Below are 20,321 nucleotides of genomic sequence, written 5' to 3'. Positions count from 1 at the left end.
CATTCTAATGTTTCTGTCATCTCAACATTGAAATCTTTTACTTATCTTTTTCCATTCATTTTGAAATCTGGTTCTTGGTATAAAAAGTGATTTTCACTTGAAACGACATATTCACTTTATGCTGTGAAACTAGACCTTGTTCAAATCCTGTTTTGACTGGCTTTCTCTAACACTGCATTGAGAGGGAAAGCAGGCACTGTCTCCTTACGGCCAAGGGAGGCAAGAGTTCAGGTTCCCCTTCGCCTCTCTTGACACCTGAGAGTCAGCTGGGTGGAAGTAGCAATTTTGGCTTTCTGTGAGGTTTCCACAGTTACCTCATTGAGGTGACCTCATTCCTGCTGGGAAGTGGTAAAAGTCTTGACCCCCCCTCGCCTCCACTGACATCATGCCCAGAAGGGGAGCAGAGGGCACCTCATTACTGGGGGTAGAGGTAGAAGTCGAGGTCCGCCCCTCATGGTCTCCCCTGCCGCCACAGCGTGGAGGAGGAGGTCTTACTGCCTGGAGTGGGTAGAAGTCCCAGCTGCCTGCTGGGCCTTCTCTGACACTGCCCCACTGCAGAGTTGGGGTGCCTCCTTCCTTCCTCACCAGGGTGGAAGTCTGGGCTCCCTGCTTATCAGCTTTTGCTGACGTGGGTAGAGATGGCACTACATGTGTTTCTTTGGTGTTTAGCTGGAGCAGAGCTTTTATTGTCTAAAGGTTTTGTCTTGTTAGGCTGGCCTTTCTTGGTCTTTTGGCTTTTGTCAGGATTTTTTTCCTGTACCCATTGGTGTTCCATGTTGCTGGCTTCCTTGGCTCCATGTCTAGGATACAGGAGGCAAAAAGTAAACCCAAGGAATTCCTCACCACATTATTCCTCAGGTCCTGAGGTCTCTCTCTAGCTATTCCGCCTTCTCAGCACATCTCAGTCCTACATATGTTTACACATGAGGTACAGGGCTTTAGTGTTACTTAGTAGGAGGAATAGGGAAGAGTATGTCTGCTCCATCTCTCCAGAAGCAAGTCTCGTATTCACTTCCATTCCTTACTTCTGGTAACTCAGTTTTATGTTTTAATTCCAGAATTGTGTTGTTTTGTTAACTTTACCCTATGTATGTTATTTTTCCAGGCGTCGAATAGCAGATTAATTTTTAAATTTAAAGGAATTCCAAAAAGCAAGCAGACATTGGAGGAAATACACCATTTGGCCTCAGCTGCATTTATTAGAGTCATAAATAGATGTTTGTGTTTGGAGATGGTTTTTAATTTATAAAGAAGGATCTTAGAAGGGAGGATTGCATAGTTATAAGTAGTCAGTGGTAGCCTTTAAATATTTTTGCACTAGAAAGTAATAAAAAGATAGCATGAGTGTAGGTCTAGTTAGAATGGGCTGCTTCCCTAGTACTGAGAAACTTTTGTTTGACTTCATTTTCTCAAAGGGTTCTGGTAACTTTCAGGTTATGACTGTTCCTGTCTCATAGGATTGTAGTTAATAAAAATTTCAGGACTTTGGTAGCTATCAAGAACTATACACATGTGAGGGTATGATGCTATTGTAACTTGTCTTCCCGCAGAGACATACTTTGTACTTATAGGAGCACATTTTCACCTTTATAATTCTTAGAATCTTAGAATCTTAAACAAGATCTTAAAGATTAATTAATGTAGCTATTCTTTTCATCCGTGTAATTCTGCTGTTACAAAGGATGCTCTACTACCTCACAGGGCAGGGTATCTCATCTTAAATAGTTCTATTTACCAAACTCTTCTGTTCTGTGCTGGCTTTCCTATTAGATACTACTCTTTGGTCCTCATTCTGCCATTTGAGTCTAGTCTTTTATAAGAGAATAAGAAGGAACCACTTTTCTCTGGGCTGTGATCATTCTTATAGTCCATATCGTTTTGGGGGGGCAGGGCATGGTTTTAGCCAAAAAAATTCATTTTAGCTCCCTTCTTCAATCTGTAGAATTTATTAGTCCTTGAAGTGGAGTGATGGTGGCATTCAGAACAACACACACCACTTGTGCAGCATGGATGAGAACTGTTAAAAATAGTATACTGTACTGTTTTTTCTCACATGTACGTAAGAAGTCCTTCTGAGAGGATCGAGACCCTTATAGATACATATAAATCATTGCTTTTGCTTTCATTATTGGCACTTACAAAACAGTTATTGAATTTACAGATGGCTCACAGCCTTGGAGTTTTCCCCCTTCTTTAGTGACTTAATCTTATACTAAGTCTGACCCATCTTACTACTTTATTCAGTTGAATTTTTAAAAATCTAAGTCCTAGGCTACATTTGTCATTAGGAGGTTTTTTGTAAGCTTGGTTGTATTCTTAAATTTTGGTTCTCTGATTTATTATATTGACTGTTATTGTTCTGTTGTCCAGTCCTTCCCACTCTCCTCCAATCCAGTTTCGCTTGCTTCGGACCTTCAGTAGTAGAACGTTGATGAGGCAGGGCACTGTTAGACATCTTGTACAGCGATATCAGCCCGTTAATTAATAAGCATTGGTTACCTCTATAGAATGAGTATAAATCATTTTTACTCTTCACACCAAAATCTGAAAAAATATTTTCTCTAGTTTGGTATGTTATTAATAACTCTGTATATTGTTTTTAGATGATCTGATAATTTTGGTATATTTTTAAATTTTGAAATATTTTAGTACTTGTTTTGGTTTCATTTTACCTATTTTAAAAATATTTCCAGGAAATCCACTTACCCAGGATATATTGAACCTCTATCTAGAACCAGATGGAACAAGAAGGCTACTGAACTATTTGCTTGATAATTTGGCAGGTACTGCAAAAAGAAGTAAGTGGTCATTTGTTTAAACCATTTTTTAAGGAAGACATATAAGAATATTGCTTAATTTTGTGCTTCATATTCAACTAGTTTCAACAGAACAGCCACCGCCAAGATCTTGGATTATGTTACAAGAACCAGACAGAACAAGGCCAACTGGTTGGTAGCCTTATTTTTTAACTCTTATATTTACTTGGTCTTTATAAACCTAACAGTATTGGCGGCATGTTTTAGATTATGGGCAGTGTTGCAGTGGAGTGCTTATGGCTGATTCGGTTTGGGATATAATAAAGACTTAATTCTTGTTCACCTAGTATGCCATAGAAAGTATGCTGTCGAGCAGTGCTTCTCAGCGAGAGGTGATTTTATCCCCCAGGGGACATTTGGCAATATCTGGAGACTTTTTTTGATTGTTACAACTAGGGGAAGTGCTACTGGCATCTCAGGGCTTGAGATCAGAGATGCTGCTAAGCATCCTACCACGCATAGCACAGCCCCCCACAACGAAGAATTTACCCACCCGCAGTGTCAGTAGTGCCAGTTTGAGAAACCTTGCTATAAAGTGTTGATCAAATTCAGTTACAGTGAATATACAAAAAGCTTTTTATATTGGAGATTTCCAAAGCATATTTGATACTATAAAATTGTAAGATAGCTGAAACACTTACTTGGGAGAGAAATTGAACTAATGACTTCTAATCAACTTAAATTGTTTGAAAATAGTTTGAGAACTTCTGTGATATGTGTAACAGTATTTGGCCTGTGATACCCTTTCCTTTCTTATGAATTAATAATCATTGCTCTATAGAAGAAAACTAGACATGCCTATTAAGAAAAATGCCTATCAGGTTTCCACATTCTATGGTAACGATTGGTGAAGTGTCAGAGGGAGCCCAGAAATGAGGAGGCCTGGTCTTCAAGGCTGAGGAGGGCTCAGGATCTTAGTCTTTTAGCTTCCAAACCTTTTATGCACACCTCTGCAGCAGATCCACACTATTTCATAACTTGTTCATATATCTGTCCTTCTCTATTCGACTTTATTTATATCCACCATGTCTGACGTATAGTAGCTTTTCAATGAATAGATATCGAATAATAAAGTCAAACTTAGCATTCAAGTGAAGACTATTGTGGTGTTTTTTTCTGCCACGTGTGTGAATAAGTAAAGTTATCTTTCCTACAGCCTTGTTTTCTGTCATGTGCTATAATGTTCTTTGTGATAAATATGCGACCCGGCAGTTATACGGCTACTGTCCATCATGGGCACTAAACTGGGACTACAGGAAAAAGGCCATTATTCAAGAAATCTTGAGCTGCAACGCTGATATCATAAGTCTTCAGGTAAGTAACAGTATTTGTTTAAATTGTACTAACGCCCCAGCATTGATAAAGCAAAGAGCAACCAGCAAATGGGTTACATTGACACATTTGACGTCCTACCTTTAGCAGTCTTAAAATACTGGCTTTTTCTGTTTTTAGTGAGTCCTGGGAGCATTCCTACCTGCTTTACTCTGCAGCCCTATGCTGCCAAATTAAGCAAATGGGTTAAGCTGGGTTTTAAGCATTTGCTGTGACAGCTAAATACTCACCTTTCACTCTCTAATGCCCCTGCACACTATTTTTGAATTGGGCAGCAGTGTTACTGAAATTGTGGCATTTTCAAGGTATGATTTTTCTTTACCACCAGAGGTAATAGAATAATTAGGGCATAGTGGAAAGAGCATTGAACCTGGGTGCTCAGTAACTTTGGGTTCTCAGTCAACTTTCATAACTTACATGATCTTGGGCAAGTCATTTTCCCACCTGGCCTGAAATTATGATCTATGAAGTTCCTTCTACCTCTCTGATTTTTGTTCCACATCAGTTCTAAAATGTAAGGAAATACACATGCATAGAGCTGTGTGTCTCACCAGTCATGACTCTTAAACAACAAAGAATTGACATTGTCAGCTGATATCTATCTAATGACAAGTAGCTATTCTGATTGGTTTCAGATAAATTACATCGAAAAGATACTGCATTCTTTATTCTGCAGATTAGTCTTTTGAAATGATTTTAAGCTCTCAAACTATATATAAAGTTAATGCATAGGACTGATTTTTGTCTTATGAAATAACATTGCTGTTTACAATTTTTCAGGAGGTTGAAACAGAACAGTATTACAGTTTTTTTCTGGTAGAACTGAAAGAACGTGGCTATAATGGATTCTTTAGTCCTAAATCTAGAGCTAGGACAATGTCAGAACAAGAAAGAAAGCATGTTGATGGCTGTGCAATATTCTTCAAGACAGAAAAGTAAGTCATCTTATTTTTTAAAAAAATGTTCCCTATTTGCAGATTGGGGACCAAGGGTATGAGATACTGTATTATTATTTACAAATTACAAGATGGAATATTCCAACACAAAACCTAAACAGAAGATGACTACATTATCTTAAGTTGTGAAAGTATTCGTATCAGTAATAGCCTGAGAACAACTTTTAAAGGCTGTGGGAAGCTTGGTGTTAAGTGTGGAGGATTTCCATGTGATATACATGCCATCACATCTGTTAAGGAAGTTTGAGAAAACTACATTTCCCTCAAAGCTACTATCCTTGTGTTCCCAATTTTAAGTTTGTGTCTGTTTTTGTTTTTGTTTTAGATTTACTTTGGTTCAGAAACACACTGTTGAATTTAATCAGCTAGCAATGGCAAATTCTGAAGGATCTGAAGCTATGCTGAACAGAGTCATGACAAAAGATAACATTGGAGTTGCAGTACTGCTAGAACTTCGAAAGGAGTTGATCGAAATGTCATGTGAGTGACCTTTTCACCTTCTGTAAAATTGACCTCCAAAATTTGATAGAAAACAGAAAATTAGTTATATAATAACAGTCTTGTCTAACACCTGAAGAAACTCAGAATTTAAATTTTTCTAAAATATCATATCTCATTTTCTCTACCACAAAGCTAAAGATGAGAAAGCATTGTCCAGAAAAGTATTTGAAATCTTGACAGGCATAAAGTCAAAGAAGAAAAGTTTTTTTGCTCCCAAGAATTTTTCGAATAAAAGAAAATTTCAAGTAAATATTAGTTAAAATAACTGCTTAGAAAGAACTTCATGCACGTCTATAATTTCTTAGCAATAATGATATTCTGTAAGCTAACTTCTCTTCCTGACCTATTTGTTATGACCGTTTTAAAGGTCTTGAGTTTTGGAGAAATCGACCACTTATTTCATATTAAAAAGTATATATAGAGTGACCATTATGAAATTTCTGTCACTTGAGGAACAGTTGGAACTGGGGATATTTAACCTGAAGAATAGAAAAGATGAAAGGTGGAACTTAATGACTTTCTTAAATATATCTAAGGCAAAGGGTATAGATTTAATTTTGCGAGACTCGATTTAGTATATCTAAACTAACACAAGAAGTTTCAAAGGAGACACAATTCTTTAAAAAGCAAGCTGCCCCAAGTAGAATGGGCTGTCTTTGATCAAGTAATGAATACCCAGTGCTGGAAGTACACAACCTGAGGCTTTGATGTCTCTTTCTCAGGTTTCTTGTAGGGTAGATTATCAGATGGGAGGGTGTTCAGTAAATGTTAGGGTCCTTTTATATTTCCAAGACTCTGAGATAGTACTTGCTTTCAGACCCTGTAAGAATATGTGAGCTGATAGGCGGGTTTTGTCTGTTGGGTTTTTTTGTTTTATCTTATGTAGCTGGCAAGCCGCATCTTGGAACGGAAAAACAGCTTATTCTCGTGGCTAATGCACATATGCATTGGGATCCTGAATACTCTGATGTGAAGTTGGTTCAGACAATGATGTTCCTCTCGGAAGTGAAGAACATTATTGATAAAGCCTCACAAAGCCTCCAGTCTAGTGTATTGCGAGAATTTGGAAATATTCCACTGGTGTTGTGTGCAGATCTTAATTCTTTGCCAGACTCTGGTAAGAAAAGAATGTTAGTTTATATAGAATGCTTTTTGACTATATTGTTTTTGTAATGTATTGTTTTTGATAATTCAAAATTATCAAATTTAGTGAAAACAGGAATTCTTTTTGTAGTGGCAGCTGTGAGAATTGGGTTTAAAAATATTTGTGTGTGGAACAGGGGGACCATTTTGAAAGTGAAATGATATGAAAACCTCAAGAAGGACATTAATCATCTTCAATAAACACATAATTGATAACCTGAAATAACTCATTAAAGAACATATAATCATATTTCATTATCTCAGGTCACGTATAATCCAGACTCTGAAAGTGTTTTAAGATAGCTTCTTTGAGATTTCCAGCATGTGGTAATATAATCCAGTTTAAATTTGATCATATATTATAGGATCTCAAATTTTAGTGGGCTTGCTTAGAAAAATATACATCAGATAGAAATTGAGATCCTTCATTTACACAGATCAGGCAAGTGATTTTAACAAAAAACAGGAATTTTAATTTTTATCACAAAGTGGAATACAGAAAGCTTATTCTTGAGTACTTTTTCCATTGATGGTACCATGAACAAACTAGCCCTTGTAATATCAAAACTATTTCTTCATTTTTGTATTTCAACTCCTGTTTATACTTTTTCATATACACAAGAATACTCTTCCTTGGACTTGCTTGCATGCATGCATGAGCACATGCATGCACACCTTCGGAATGGTTAAATTTAGTAGCACATCACCACCATTGTGGTAGATGGGAGCCATTAATAGATAGAAACGATGTTAGAATTTATTTTCAGGGGGAAATAAAGGTATCTAAAATCCATAATTCCTTAGTCTGTCTCATCAAGCTGTCTGGCATTACTGCTAGGAAGCAGTTGAGGGTTATCATCTGTCAGTTTTTCTCCATATTTTCTACCCTCTGTTTAGCTACAAAGTATCTGAGGAGCAAAGAGAGACTTATCAAATCATAGAGATCTTAAAACCCATTTCAGCATTGAAAGTATTTTAATAGTACACAGGAGGGAAAATGTCCAACCTTGCCAACTAATTACATGAAAAAAATTTTTAAATGTTTGCAGAGCCCATCTTATGCTTAGGAAATTGGGAAGATTGTGTCCAAGGCTGGTGAACTTGCTCTGTGACTAAATCAAACGTGTAATTCTCTTAGAATAAGTAGAAACCTACATACTAAGATACTGATTGTGGTGGTAATTCTTTTTAAAAGTAGAAACAGCCTGAATTTAAAAAAACAAAAACTAGTTTAACAAATATTGTACACCAGTCCTGCCTGTTATTATGCAACAATTTAAAAAAGGTAGTTGAGAAGACACATAAGTTCATGCGATATAGTAAAGCAAATATAAAATACTCAATATACTTTCATTAAAGCCATGTAAAATGGATTTAGACAAGTCCTGACAAATGTAAGAAGTTTTAGAAAGTGGGAATGTTTTAGAAATTGTGGCATAAAACTACTTACTGTTGAATTATCTTTTTATGTTTTGTACAGTGACTATTATACATGAGAATGACAAACATTCATTTCTTTTCATTCTAGGTGTTGTAGAATATTTGAGCACTGGTGGAGTAGAAACAAACCATAAAGACTTTAAGGAACTGAGATACAGTGAAAGTCTTACGAACTTCAGCTGTAACGGGAAAAATGGGACAACCAATGGGAGGATCACTCATGGTTTCAAGTTAAAGAGTGCCTATGAGAGTGGCCTGATGCCTTACACAAATTACACGTTTGATTTCAAGGTGGGTTTCGAAATGGATAAACATTTAAATTTCCATTTTTTTAAAGAGGGTCTTGTTACTTTGTCATACGTGTTTAGACTGGAATTAGGACTTCTCGAATTATTTGACAGCTCTATTCTTTTATTACTTTTCTATAGAATTCCATGGGGTTGGAATTCTATAGATACCTGTTAGAATCATTTCCAGGGTAATAAATCAGATGAAATAATAATAGTAAATCCTGAGTTGACCGTTGTCAGCTGTTGGGGCAATTATGTTTCTTGTAGGCTTATTGCCAGCAGCTGGTAATGCAGCACCACATTGCACCAGGCCCGCAAGTAACATTTTTGTCAACATCGTTTCATTATAATGTTGATAAAAGGCCATAGGAACTTACTTTTGTTTATGTCAAGGAGCCTATGGTAAAATTGGCTTCATTATACATAGCTTTACTTAAAGTCACAGAACCATGGACGCCATTAAGTGAGGACTTCCCTATATCTAATTTGCTGTTTTTGGGCTAAGGTGTTTTGTCTCTCATTATGTTAATTTAACTAAAACTGTACTCCTTGAGTGCCAAATGTGGTTTATTATTGGCCATTTTAAAATTGTTAAAATATATTTATACGCCTTCTTGCACAATGAACAGCTTACAATGTGGATGGACCCTTTCCTTAATGATTCTCTTTATTTTTGATATTGGTAGTTGTTTAGGGCTTGTGTTCAACCATCCTTTTTAGCCTCCTTTTGCCTTGATGCTCTCTTCAATCCTGGTTTTCCAGGTCTGACCTGCTGGAAAAATAATGGGTCAGGTTAGATTGTCTGCTATAGTGCAAATTCTGGTGTTAACTGGTTCTTAAATTTGGAGAGGAGGGCATTTTAGACTAGAGAAACTATTGGAAACTATGGTAATTTTTTATTTGACTTTGGAGGATCCCCAGTACTGTAGATAATGACTTAAACCTGAGAACAGAAGAATTTGTCAGGTCATAGAGAGGCTGGAGCACACTCTGTGGAAGACTGACGTGTGGGTGCCAGAATAACCAGAGAGGTAAAGGAAAGCAGAGCAGTGTAGGTGCTTCGCTGCCAAGGAAAGCGGCCTTTCAGGAGAGGAGTGGGTGGTAGGCATCAGGTGTGCAGTGAGGGGTGCGCATCGCTGGAGCGCTGAGCAGAGAGGCTAGAACACAGGGGCTGAAAGGTGACTGAGCAACAAGGTGCTGAGCACCAACTCTGCGGCTCTTAGTCTGAGCAGACTGAAGAAGAAGTGAGGCTGGTAACCGAGAGGCGAAAGAGATTAGGGTTTTTTTTCTCTTGTTCTTGTTGCTGAGACAGAGATAGGAAGAAGACATTGAATGTGCTTAAATACTCCTGGCCATGAGCATCTGGAGAAGGAGCATCTGAAGTCACAGGGAGGACAGGGCAAACCAGGAGATGCCTAACCGTGTGCCAGATGCTGCACCTGAGTGCTGTTGAAGACATGCAGGGTGGAGACATCTCAGCCCTCCTAGAGCTCACTGCAGTGGAGGAGACAGGTCTCGAGCGCATAAATGAGTATGTAGCGGGGCGTGCATCAGCAAGGGAAGAGAATCGGAGATGTAGGAGGTATCACATGGGTGACAAAGGTCTTAGGAAAGTTCGAACTCAACACTTGAAGGTTGAGAAGGAATGAAGCAGATGATAAGAAGAAAATGTTTCAGGCAGGAGTACAGCACGTGTGGAAGCCCTGAGGCAGGAGAGAGACTGGAACGTACAAAGAATGTACCCCAGTTCACCCCCCTCGCCCCCAGTCAAAGGGCTAGTATGGCAAAGGGCTGCAGTAAGCAAGCAAAGTGGCACAAATTAAGTGAGGAGGGAGAAGCAGAGACCATAGGAGCCTTTAGGGCTCATTAAAAATTCTGAAAAGATCTAGGTAGAAGGAAGAGTGAATTTACCATCCCTTAACCTTTTTCATTCTGCAAGATTAGACATTTGGGGAACCCTCTGGTTTACGTACTGCCTGTTTCGACACACTAGTAAGTCCCTTTGTTTAGCAGACATGGCTGTAAGGGCATGTCTCGAGAGCTCTCAGTATTTCAGTGTTATCTTATATGGAGGTCTTGTCTTTTTTTTTCCTTCTGTTTTTCAGGGTATAATTGACTACATCTTCTATTCTAAGCCTCAGCTGAACACATTAGGCATCTTGGGACCTCTGGACCACCACTGGCTAATTGAGAATAATATCAGCGGCTGCCCACATCCGCTCATCCCCTCCGACCACTTCTCACTTTTTGCACAACTGGAGCTCGTGCTGCCTTTCCTGCCCCAAGTTAACGGCGTCCACCTCCCTGGCAGGAGGTAGTCAGGTATCTTCAGAGGATGACCTCAGTTTCACCTGTAAACTCATTTAAAAAATCTGAATATAGGGAGTGAGGGATGGCCACTAGGGATTTTTTTTTTTAATGATGATTTGAGTTTTTAATCTGATTATTTGATAAGGATATAGTTTGAAAGCCAGGTGCTAGCAACAGACAAATTCTGAGCCCAACATGCTTTATATACTGTTAGACAGGGATTGGTGTGTTTACACCTATCTTTAATTTGTTACAAGTAATTTTCCTGTTTCTTCTATCCGATATAATATTTTCATGCCTTGAAATAGGAAAATGTTTGAACAGCATATTCTCTTTGCACAGAAATCTGTAGCACTACTTTTTTGAGGCCAGTAATAACATCCAGAGACCATTCATCCAGACTTTACTCCCTCCTTTTTCAGACATGTTTGTAAAATATAGAATTTGAATTTAGCCTTTATGATTGTATATGATCCACAGAAGACCTGATTTATGAAATTTTGTACTAAAATATCAGATTTGGAAATGATTGTATTGTAAACTAAGGCTAAGTTTTTTTACCTGTTTCATGTGTTATAAAGGCCAGCTTGTAAAAGAAGTTGCAACGGACTTTCTCTGCTGATAATTTGCACTGTTAGGGTTTTGTTGGCCCTTTTGTACTACTTTATTTTTAAATTGTGAACATTGCTTTTTAAATCTGTTTAAAGCTTCAGATATTTTTTCGGGACAGAGGCAACTTATCCATGAATCCTGGGTTTTTATGAAAACTATCTTATCTACCAGGACAGATAAGCTGAGCAGTGAATGATCTGTAGGCATTTATGGACTGAATGTAATGGTTGCTATATGAACATTCTGATATTTTTAAATCTTTAACTTTTTTAAGTTAAACAAATTACAGCTGCTTAGGTACAGCTTTTTAACTCCTTTTGAGACACGTCCTGTCCTATCTCCACTGTGCCTGCCTAAATTTGTTCTCACCAAGCACTGCCTGTGCATGCAGAGAAAATCTGTGCATCCTCTTTTATATTTTTTAAATACTGTTTAACATTTGTGAGAATTTTATGAAAATGCTTTTGTATGAGCTGTGGCTTTTTTCCATTGTGAAGCATTGAATATCACATTTTGGAACCTGTACGTAGGGTGGACCCCTGGGTCTTTGCTCACCAGACCCAAGCACTGCTTCTTGGTGTCACTGCACAGTGCTGTCACCCAGAATACTACTATCATGTGAATTTTTTGTTTTCCATGTATTCCTTAGTTTCCATGTTTTTTTAATCATTCCTTTTTTTAAAAAAGTAATTTTCCATTTATGAAGCAGTATAAATGAGATGTATTTTCAAAACAGGTCCCTAAGACAATTCTTCAGATCATTTTTAAAGTGACTAAGTCATTTTAATGTGTCAACCAAGGTAAAAGTTATATTGTACCCTGTGTATTTTGCCCATAGTGCCATTAGTCGATTAGAGATTAAAGCCCATTTTAACTTTGCAAAGTCAGTTTGTATATATTCTGGTCTCATTCATTCATTCTTGTCTCAAAAATCAAATGAATTCAGTGGGAATGTGGTCCAGCTGCTTTTGTTTCAACTGCAGGCAGGGGAGCAAAAGGACACCATGTGAGCATTAAGAAAAAAATTGTTGAATGTTAACAATTTTTATACATAGAATGAGTCATTTTGGATAATGACTTAAAATTTTATGAAAAATGTTTAGCACTTAAATGTGCTTATTCTGTTTTTAAGAGAAAATAAAATTTACATACTGTTTTAATAAATGATTTTTTTTTCTTTTAAAAATATTCTCCAAAAGGTTTTGATCTTGAATCTTTGTCTGGGACCTGGTTTCTCCTTTGAGGTTTTGTTTTTTTGTTTTTAGATTTTTGTTGTGGTGGATTTTTATTTTTTGCTTTTTGTTTAAGTTGTGCTGACACCAAACACATCCAGTTTATAATCAGTACTTTGGAAAGCTGGTATTATTGATGTAGAACCAATGCATAACTTTTGATGGGGTTTTTGTTTTATTTTATTTTATTTTATTTTTTTGTAAAGTGTGAATAAAAGGTGTGTTTACTCATTTTTCCTAAACACTGTGTTGGTAAATGTGCATCATGACAGTTTCCAGCGAGCGCGAGCTGGGGCTGGTCGGGCTGATGAGACAAAGGAACTGCTTTTCCTCCAATCTGTATTATGTGATAAGTCCAGGGAGCTTTATGGAAGAGGGAGGGGAGCGGCACTTACTCATTTTGCATTTGTTAGTGGAGGATGTATTCTTTTCATAGATGCTGGAACTAGAGTGCACTTGTTAGATGCTAAAGGTTTGAGCTTTACAGAAAATGTTTTCACCTGTACTTGTTGTTGTCTGCAATATATTTGAATTCGGGGGCAGGATAGTAAGATATAATGGCCTGTTATGTCTTGAAAATATTTGCTCTTGCCTCTTCTAGGCATACTGCATTCTGTGGGTCAGTTTGAACAGCTTCTCCACCTTACTGAGATAGTGAGAAATTGAACCAAGAGTGGAGATTTACAACTATAACCTTCAAAAGAGAAATATTTTGGGTCTCCAAAACAGACTGTGATACTTTTGTTAAGCAGGTTTTTGTGTTTTAAATACTTCTGTGTTCTGAAGAATTTCCAATAATCCATAATCTCTAAATGCAATAAAAACTAGTGTGTTTTCACAGGATAGATTTTTTTTTTCCAAAAGTTCTGTAACAAATACATTTAATGTGGTGTTGCCATAATGTAATATCAGTGTTCTTGCTGGGTAAATCCATCTTATGAATGTTTTACAGAAAATTTGGGATATGTTTTCTGTTTTAATGATTAGAAATTTGGAGGCACTCAATTCCTTGTTGTAAATCTCTTGAAGTACAGTTTACCATATAAGTGGGAATTATTTATGCTTTGAGATTTTAAATTATGTTCATCAAAATTAACTTATGGCATAATTTAAACTAAAGTTGTAGATATAAAATGTTGATTGCAACTTTAATTGTCCTAGAAGTTAGGCAAGGGACATCTCCAAGAAATGTGTTTTTATTTTTACCTGATTTGGTGACAGCCAAGAAAACTTTTTTTGAGTTAGCACTTTGAAACCTAAGGACATTATTAAATTGGGTGGAATGCACTTCTAAATGTTGAAATTAAAACTTTGAAGCTCTTCTGATATTCAGGGTTTCAATAATAAATTCCTGTTTTAATATTCCATATTGTACTATTTAAACTCATGGGATTTGTTTCTATAGTGACTTTTAGGTTTTGGGGTCATGTCATATAAGGACAAAGCCAACCTACGCAGAACAGTTACAGTAGTTTGTTCTTTTGATGAACCAATCGGCTTACCCAGTACAAATGCTGCAGATAATTCAAAGAACACCTTCAGCCAGTGTTTCACCCCACTCAGAAACAGTATTTCAAGATGTTCACTTTGTTCTTCTCTTTTGGTTACATACATTTTAATAACCGGTATGTTGAAGTAGTATCTAAATTAATAGAATATTTAGTTTTAATTCACAGTACATTATATTGTGTAATGCACTGGACTAACTTTTGTTTACCATTCATGTAACAAAACCCAGCACATTATCTGCACTAAGCTCAAAGAATGTCGCATTTGCCTAGGCAGCTCTTTGATAAGGGTAACGGGAAACTGAATATGTACCTATGGACTGGAGGTGACAAGGGCTTTTACTGTTCTTTTCAGTGGAACCTTCTTGGTGAAATTGTAACTAGCTAGTATTATATTTATATACAGGGTCTCTTTTCTTTACCGATGTATTTTCCTACTCATAGCCAACCAATAAATTCAATATCTGTTTCAAATATTTTAAAAGTGTAATTTGTATAGCTGTAGTACTGAGTGAAGTTTCAGAAAAATAAGTGTTAATTAGCAGAGCACATACTAAAATTCTGAGTCATCTGGGACAGGGTTATAACTTACCCTTTGAAAGGGACGAGTGATTGGGGGACAGGGCCGTGGTGTTGTAGAAATATGTAAACCTGAGGGTTTCTGCGCCAGCTGTGTTATTCTATGTAAGACTCACGTCTTTGCCAAAGTTTGGGTTTATATTTAGGCAACTGATGGTCCTTTTGCATTTAGGGTTGTCATTACCATATACCTCATGGTGAGCTCATATGTCTTCCGTCTTTTGGACAGAGGTTGACGTATTTTAAATAAATGCTTTTAAATACAGTAGCAAACATTGTGTTGGTGGGGTCCTGCCAAGTTATTGAGTGTTTTACTTGTTATATGTATGTTGTATTGTATATATAATCTTTAAAAACGAGAGACTTCCCAACTCTTCAGGATATTAACTCCATCTGATTTTTAGAACCTACTTCTATAACAAATAAATGTAAAATTTTATATAGATGCTGGAAAATTTATTTAAAATCGGAAGACAAGTTAGATAAAATAAATGTTTGCTGAGATGTCCAGTTTTTAAAGTAGGCATTTTCTACTTAAACCTTAACATGTATTTTTAATGAAGTATGTTCATATTACATTATAATTCTAGTTAATGTCGTTTAGAGGAATAGGTACCTAAGGAAACAAACTAGAATATATGTAGAATAAAGTTTTTAGGTTTTAGATAACAATATATATACTGAGAATTCCCTTTTTGGAGTCTTACTTAGGTATCCAAATTTAAATTGATTTTAAAGATAAGCTTTCACAAATACTATAAAGACAATTTTTAGTAGACCGGTTATATATTAGAAGAATCTTAGAGAAGATATTTTTTACTAGAATTTTACAAGAATTTGAGGAATATTTCTGTAAGCAAATTTCCTCCAAATAATAAACTACAAAATGTTCTAAGTAGATTATTCCCCAGATGAGTCTAACCAATGAGACTAAAGCTAGGAATTGTGAAGACTGCTGGATGACAAGGTGGCTTGAAGACCAGTTTCTACACTTTCCTCAGTAATTTTAAATCAGTTGAGTAAGGAGATGTCAGTTTTCTCACTTTCTTTGAACTAACTGCAAACTTCAGATCACCCGAATCTACTCAAAAGCATATTAAATTATTTTGGGGCCTTTCCTGAGAAACTGCTCACTACCCCAGTGTGACGGGAGGTGGCATCATGCTCTTACTGTGGGACCTCCCAGCCTTCCTGGCACAGGAACGAGTCAGCTGCAGTTTTGGAGAGTGGCCCTGTGGCCTCCTCTTCTCAGTATCTCTGCTTTGTGACAATCCTGCTGGTTCTATTCTCTTCCAAATTTAATGTAATTCTTAACCTATTTCCCGTTTGCCCTGAGTATCCTCGTGGGTGGTGCTTACAGCTGCAGCGTTTACCCCGAGATAACTCACAGATTACAGTCCTAACCTTACCCTCAAAGTTTGCCACGAACTATCTTGCTTTTATTATTATTTCTATTTACAAAATACAGTCATTCTCAATCGCTGAAAATGTCTAGTCCTAGAAAACAGCATTCCTATGCATGATGTTAACGCTGGCAGTGATTCATGCTTTTTTTTTTTTTTTTCCCCCTAAACGGGTAAAGGGTTAAAACTCTGGTCCAGGAAATTCACTGAAAACAGGAATGATGGTGGAACCGAAGCCAGGTAGGAGAAACACACACAATGCAGGATTGCTTTCCTTTTGATGTTCACACTGGTGCAGGTGGCCGCTTCCGGGTGGTGGTGCAGGTGTGGGGCACGGGTGTGAGTGGGGGGCCAGGAAGTGTGTGTGGCTGTGAGTGGAGTGGCGAGAACTCAGTGGAGTTCTCAGTGGGTGGAGACTTCTGCACCTTGATCCCAATGCTAAAGTTGGAACTTCATCTTGTAGGTGGTGGTAACAAGCCAGCCATACAGGGTTTAAACGGGAGTAGTGTCACCAGGTCTCTTTTAGAAGGGTCACTCTAGCAGACTGGAGGATGAATTAAAAGAATAAGACTAGTTAGCTGGGTTCTTGCATGGTTTAGTTGACAGATGATAAGCCGAGGACAGCTTGCAGGGCAGTAAGGGTAGAAAGGTAGGGGAATTTGGACTGTTGAGGAAATAGAATCACGAAGAACCTTGATTCCTGCCTCACTCGTAGGAGAAAAGACAGGTGAGTGAGTTTTGTTCAGTCACTCATTGTTTCCATTAGGCAAACTGACTCAACAGCTCTCCTGTCTTCAGTAGCAAGGCCTTAATTTTCTCTTTACTGACCAGATAAAAACTGGCTCAAAGAATTTTGTTCTCAAGGTGCATTTTAACTTCATTTCCTTTTATTTTTCATTTAGATCTCAGTTTGCAAAAGATCCAGTGTGCCCCTACTAAACAGTTGAGTAAATCCTGAAAACAATAAACAATAGCGGTTGATGCTCGTTTACTTCTAGCTGGTTTCCTTTCGACTTTTTACTATTCCTGAAAATGGATTAAGTGTAAAAAGATTGCTCAGCAGGGGTTACAGGGTAAGACTAGGCATTAGAAGGTACTTTAATAGAGCAAAACACAACAAATGGAAAAGATCCAAGAATTCTAAAGCCAGTTAATTTTCCCCTCACGCAAAGGATTACTCTTGTTCAGTATGGCAGCCTTTAGCCACATGTGAATTTTGAAATCTGTGTAGTGTGACTTGAACTGTAAGTGTTTTTCTGTTAAATGGAACATTTTCGTTAGGACCATATTTCACTTTACCTGTTGCATTGTGTGAGATATGGAACCAGTGTATTGCTTGTTTGTATTACATACAAACATCAGTTATATCATAGAGTTGATTCCATCCTAACAATGTTTTGCTAATAAAAGTCACATTATGTGTTAGTTGAATATTTTATGCAAATGGAATGAGTTAACTGTACCTATGTAAGTCTTAATTAGTCATTGAATTGAGGTACTCACATTTGTTATATTTAAATTATTTTTCTAGCTTAAAAAATAAATATGGACAAATTACTAAATTTAAAATGAGTTCTGAAACAACTGGGAAAAACTGGAGGGCGTATTACAAATTTCGTGATGAATGACAATTGCAATTCGCTACACCAGAGCAAAAGAAAAAAATTATAATAAAAAAAATAAAGGTAATAAAGCAAACAATGTTAAGATACACTTTCTTCAAATACATATTGAATGTAATGCCTCCTCTCAACAGTCAAAAAAGAATAGATGAACTTAATCATCTGAAATGTCCAACAAAGCTTTTAAACAGTTTATAATGGGTTATAAGCTTATATATTTAGCCAGCTGTAAAAGGGCTTGTATTCTTGCACAGAAAAACAAGATTTTAATGAGATACCGTTTTTAAAAAGTAATAAGGAAATTTCATTAGCAAATTATGAGTAAAAGCCTAAAAATTTCACAAAAATGAAATTTCCTTAGTTAAGCCAATAGTTACCTATAGAACACAAGACCTAACACAACTGAAGATCAATTGATTCAAATTCTGAAAAATTGAAAGTACTTGTTAGCTTTCGGTGAGTTGTGTGATATAAGACACTGCCCAGTTAATACTTGTGTACACTTTGTCTTAAAGGGCTTCCAAATTTACAAAGAAATGTAAATTGTCACCTTAATCAAATTTATGGCAGATATTTTTGCATCTTTTACATCAGTCTAAGAATTTTTGCTGGATAAGAAAAAACAAAAACCAGTTTCTATCACTATACATAGTGCTCCAGCTACATTAAGTCAAAATCTAGATTTACTGAAATTTTTAAAGGAACCTGGATTCCCCTTATTTTGTTTTACCTTATGATGCTTATTGAAAATAGTTGCACTCGTTTTTTTGAAACAGATTCTGAAAAGTGTCACAACTGTTAAAATTACTCAGTATATATTGGTTTAAATCAAGGAACCATCACCAGTTTGTGGAAGCTGCTCAGAGGAACAGAGATGGAAGACAATTTAATGATCGTCTCTTTCACTAATGCTTTGTTTATTGAATTACGAAGGAATTTAACAATGGTTTACTGATCTATTAATTCTGTCAACATAAGAAACGTCCAAACCTGTAGAGAATTTTTATGCGTTTATTTGAGCTAAACTGATGACAATTGCCGGGAAGCAAAATCCCAGTGAATTGAGAAAATGCTTGGGAGAAAGGCAGTTGTGCAGCTTGTTTTATACATTAGAATCAAAGGAAGAGATGTGAGGAAGGTTATGTGAAATCCAGTGGGAGTAGATTAAGGAGGAAGAAGGAAGCAAAGCGGGAGGTCTCTGGGATTGGCTAAAAAGTAAAACAGACGCTTCTTTTACATGGTTGGTATAGGATAGTTAATTAACATTTACAGCACATAGAGATACTATGCAGGGAACAAGAATACAATGTGGTCTCCAGCTCTAGTGCAGTGAGTGTGCCCTGAGGGGTCTGGACAAGATGATCACTGACATTTCAAAGGTATGTGTGTGATCTTTGATGCAGACACACAGCAAAAGGGCCCACTTACGGTAAAGGCCGACCTTTGTTAAGGAAGCTGCAGGTATAGGACATGTGACCCACCATGACTGCATCTACTTAGGAATTTTTATGTTGAGACCATCCTGTGTGGTTACTCTCGGTCTCTGAGTTTATAGGGACACTGTGCTGGTATAGTGTTGGCCCCTTTTTTGTCCCTAAATGAAGATACAGCATACCAAAACTTATCAGAGGCAGTCAAAGCAGTACTTAAAAGGAAGTTTATAGCTATAAATACCTACTTTTAAAAGATCTCAAAATAAATCTCAAACCAATAACCTACTTTAAGACACTGGAAAACAAAGAGCAAGGTAAACTCGAGCAAGAAGGGAAGCAATAAGAAATAGAGCATAAAATGAAATAGAATAGAAAAATAATAGAGAAATCAAAACCAATCTTTGGAAAGATCAGCAAAATCAGTGAGCCTTTATATGGAACAAAAAAAGTTACTAAAATTAGGAATGAAAGGGAGGACATTACTACGAACTTTCAAAATAAAAAGGATTATTATGTAATACTCTGGATAGTTGTATGCTAATTAATTAGATTACATACATGAAACAAATTTTTAGAAAGACAAACTACCGAAACTGACTCTTCTTGAAAACAGAAAATCTGAATAAATTTCTAACGAGATTAAAATAAGAATAAAAAAAAAAAAGGCATAGAAAGAAAAGCCCAGGCCCAGATGGGTTCACTGGTGAGTTCTACCAAATATTTAGGAAGACTATCAATTCATGAACTCTCGCAGAAATTATAAGAGGGAATCCTTTGTAACCTTTTATGAGGCCAGTATTACCCTGATAACTAAACCAGACAAAGATACCGCAAGGAAAGAAAACTATGCATTAACAGTGTCTATGAATACAGGTGCGAAAATCCTCAAAATACTAGCAAAACAGAATCCAGCAATATGTAAAAAAAAGATTATACACCACCACCAAGTGGGATTCATCTCAGGATGTAAGGTTGGCTTAGTATCCCCATTTAATGTCATATATTACAGCAATTGGATAAAGGACAAAATGACAGGGCCTTCTCATTAGACACAGAAAAGGCATTTGACAAAATTCTCTAATCCTTAATTTTAAAATAACAAAAACACCAAACTAGGGATGTAAGAGAACATCCTCAACCTGAT

General features: G+C 36.8%; 1 protein-coding gene across 2 annotated transcripts in view; it reads left to right on the top strand.

Annotated features, from left to right (window-relative positions):
• The window catches only part of CNOT6 (CCR4-NOT transcription complex subunit 6), a 68,656-nt gene extending 53,672 nt beyond the window's left edge, over nucleotides 1-14,984 (top strand). Inside the window, exons 5-12 of one of the 2 annotated variants that reach the window (XM_039880220.1) lie at nucleotides 2,694-2,783; nucleotides 2,880-2,948; nucleotides 3,973-4,130; nucleotides 4,929-5,083; nucleotides 5,430-5,584; nucleotides 6,492-6,722; nucleotides 8,277-8,479; nucleotides 10,584-14,984. In XM_039880220.1, the coding sequence (XP_039736154.1) occupies nucleotides 2,694-2,783; nucleotides 2,880-2,948; nucleotides 3,973-4,130; nucleotides 4,929-5,083; nucleotides 5,430-5,584; nucleotides 6,492-6,722; nucleotides 8,277-8,479; nucleotides 10,584-10,796 (1,274 nt within the window). In that variant the 3' untranslated portion in view covers nucleotides 10,797-14,984. Of the gene's footprint in view, nucleotides 1-2,693; nucleotides 2,799-2,879; nucleotides 2,949-3,972; nucleotides 4,131-4,928; nucleotides 5,084-5,429; nucleotides 5,585-6,491; nucleotides 6,723-8,276; nucleotides 8,480-10,583 lie in introns of both variants that reach the window. The other variant, XM_039880219.1, reaches the window with a different exon arrangement.
• Nucleotides 14,985-20,321: the final 5,337 nt, after the last annotated feature.

Source organism: Pteropus medius, unplaced genomic scaffold, assembly GCF_902729225.1.
Source record: "Pteropus medius unplaced genomic scaffold, Ma_sr-lr_union100, whole genome shotgun sequence".
NCBI classification, from domain to species: domain Eukaryota; kingdom Metazoa; phylum Chordata; class Mammalia; order Chiroptera; family Pteropodidae; genus Pteropus; species Pteropus medius.
Note: the sequence above shows the minus strand (reverse complement) of the source record. Positions and strands in the feature narration are given on the sequence as shown.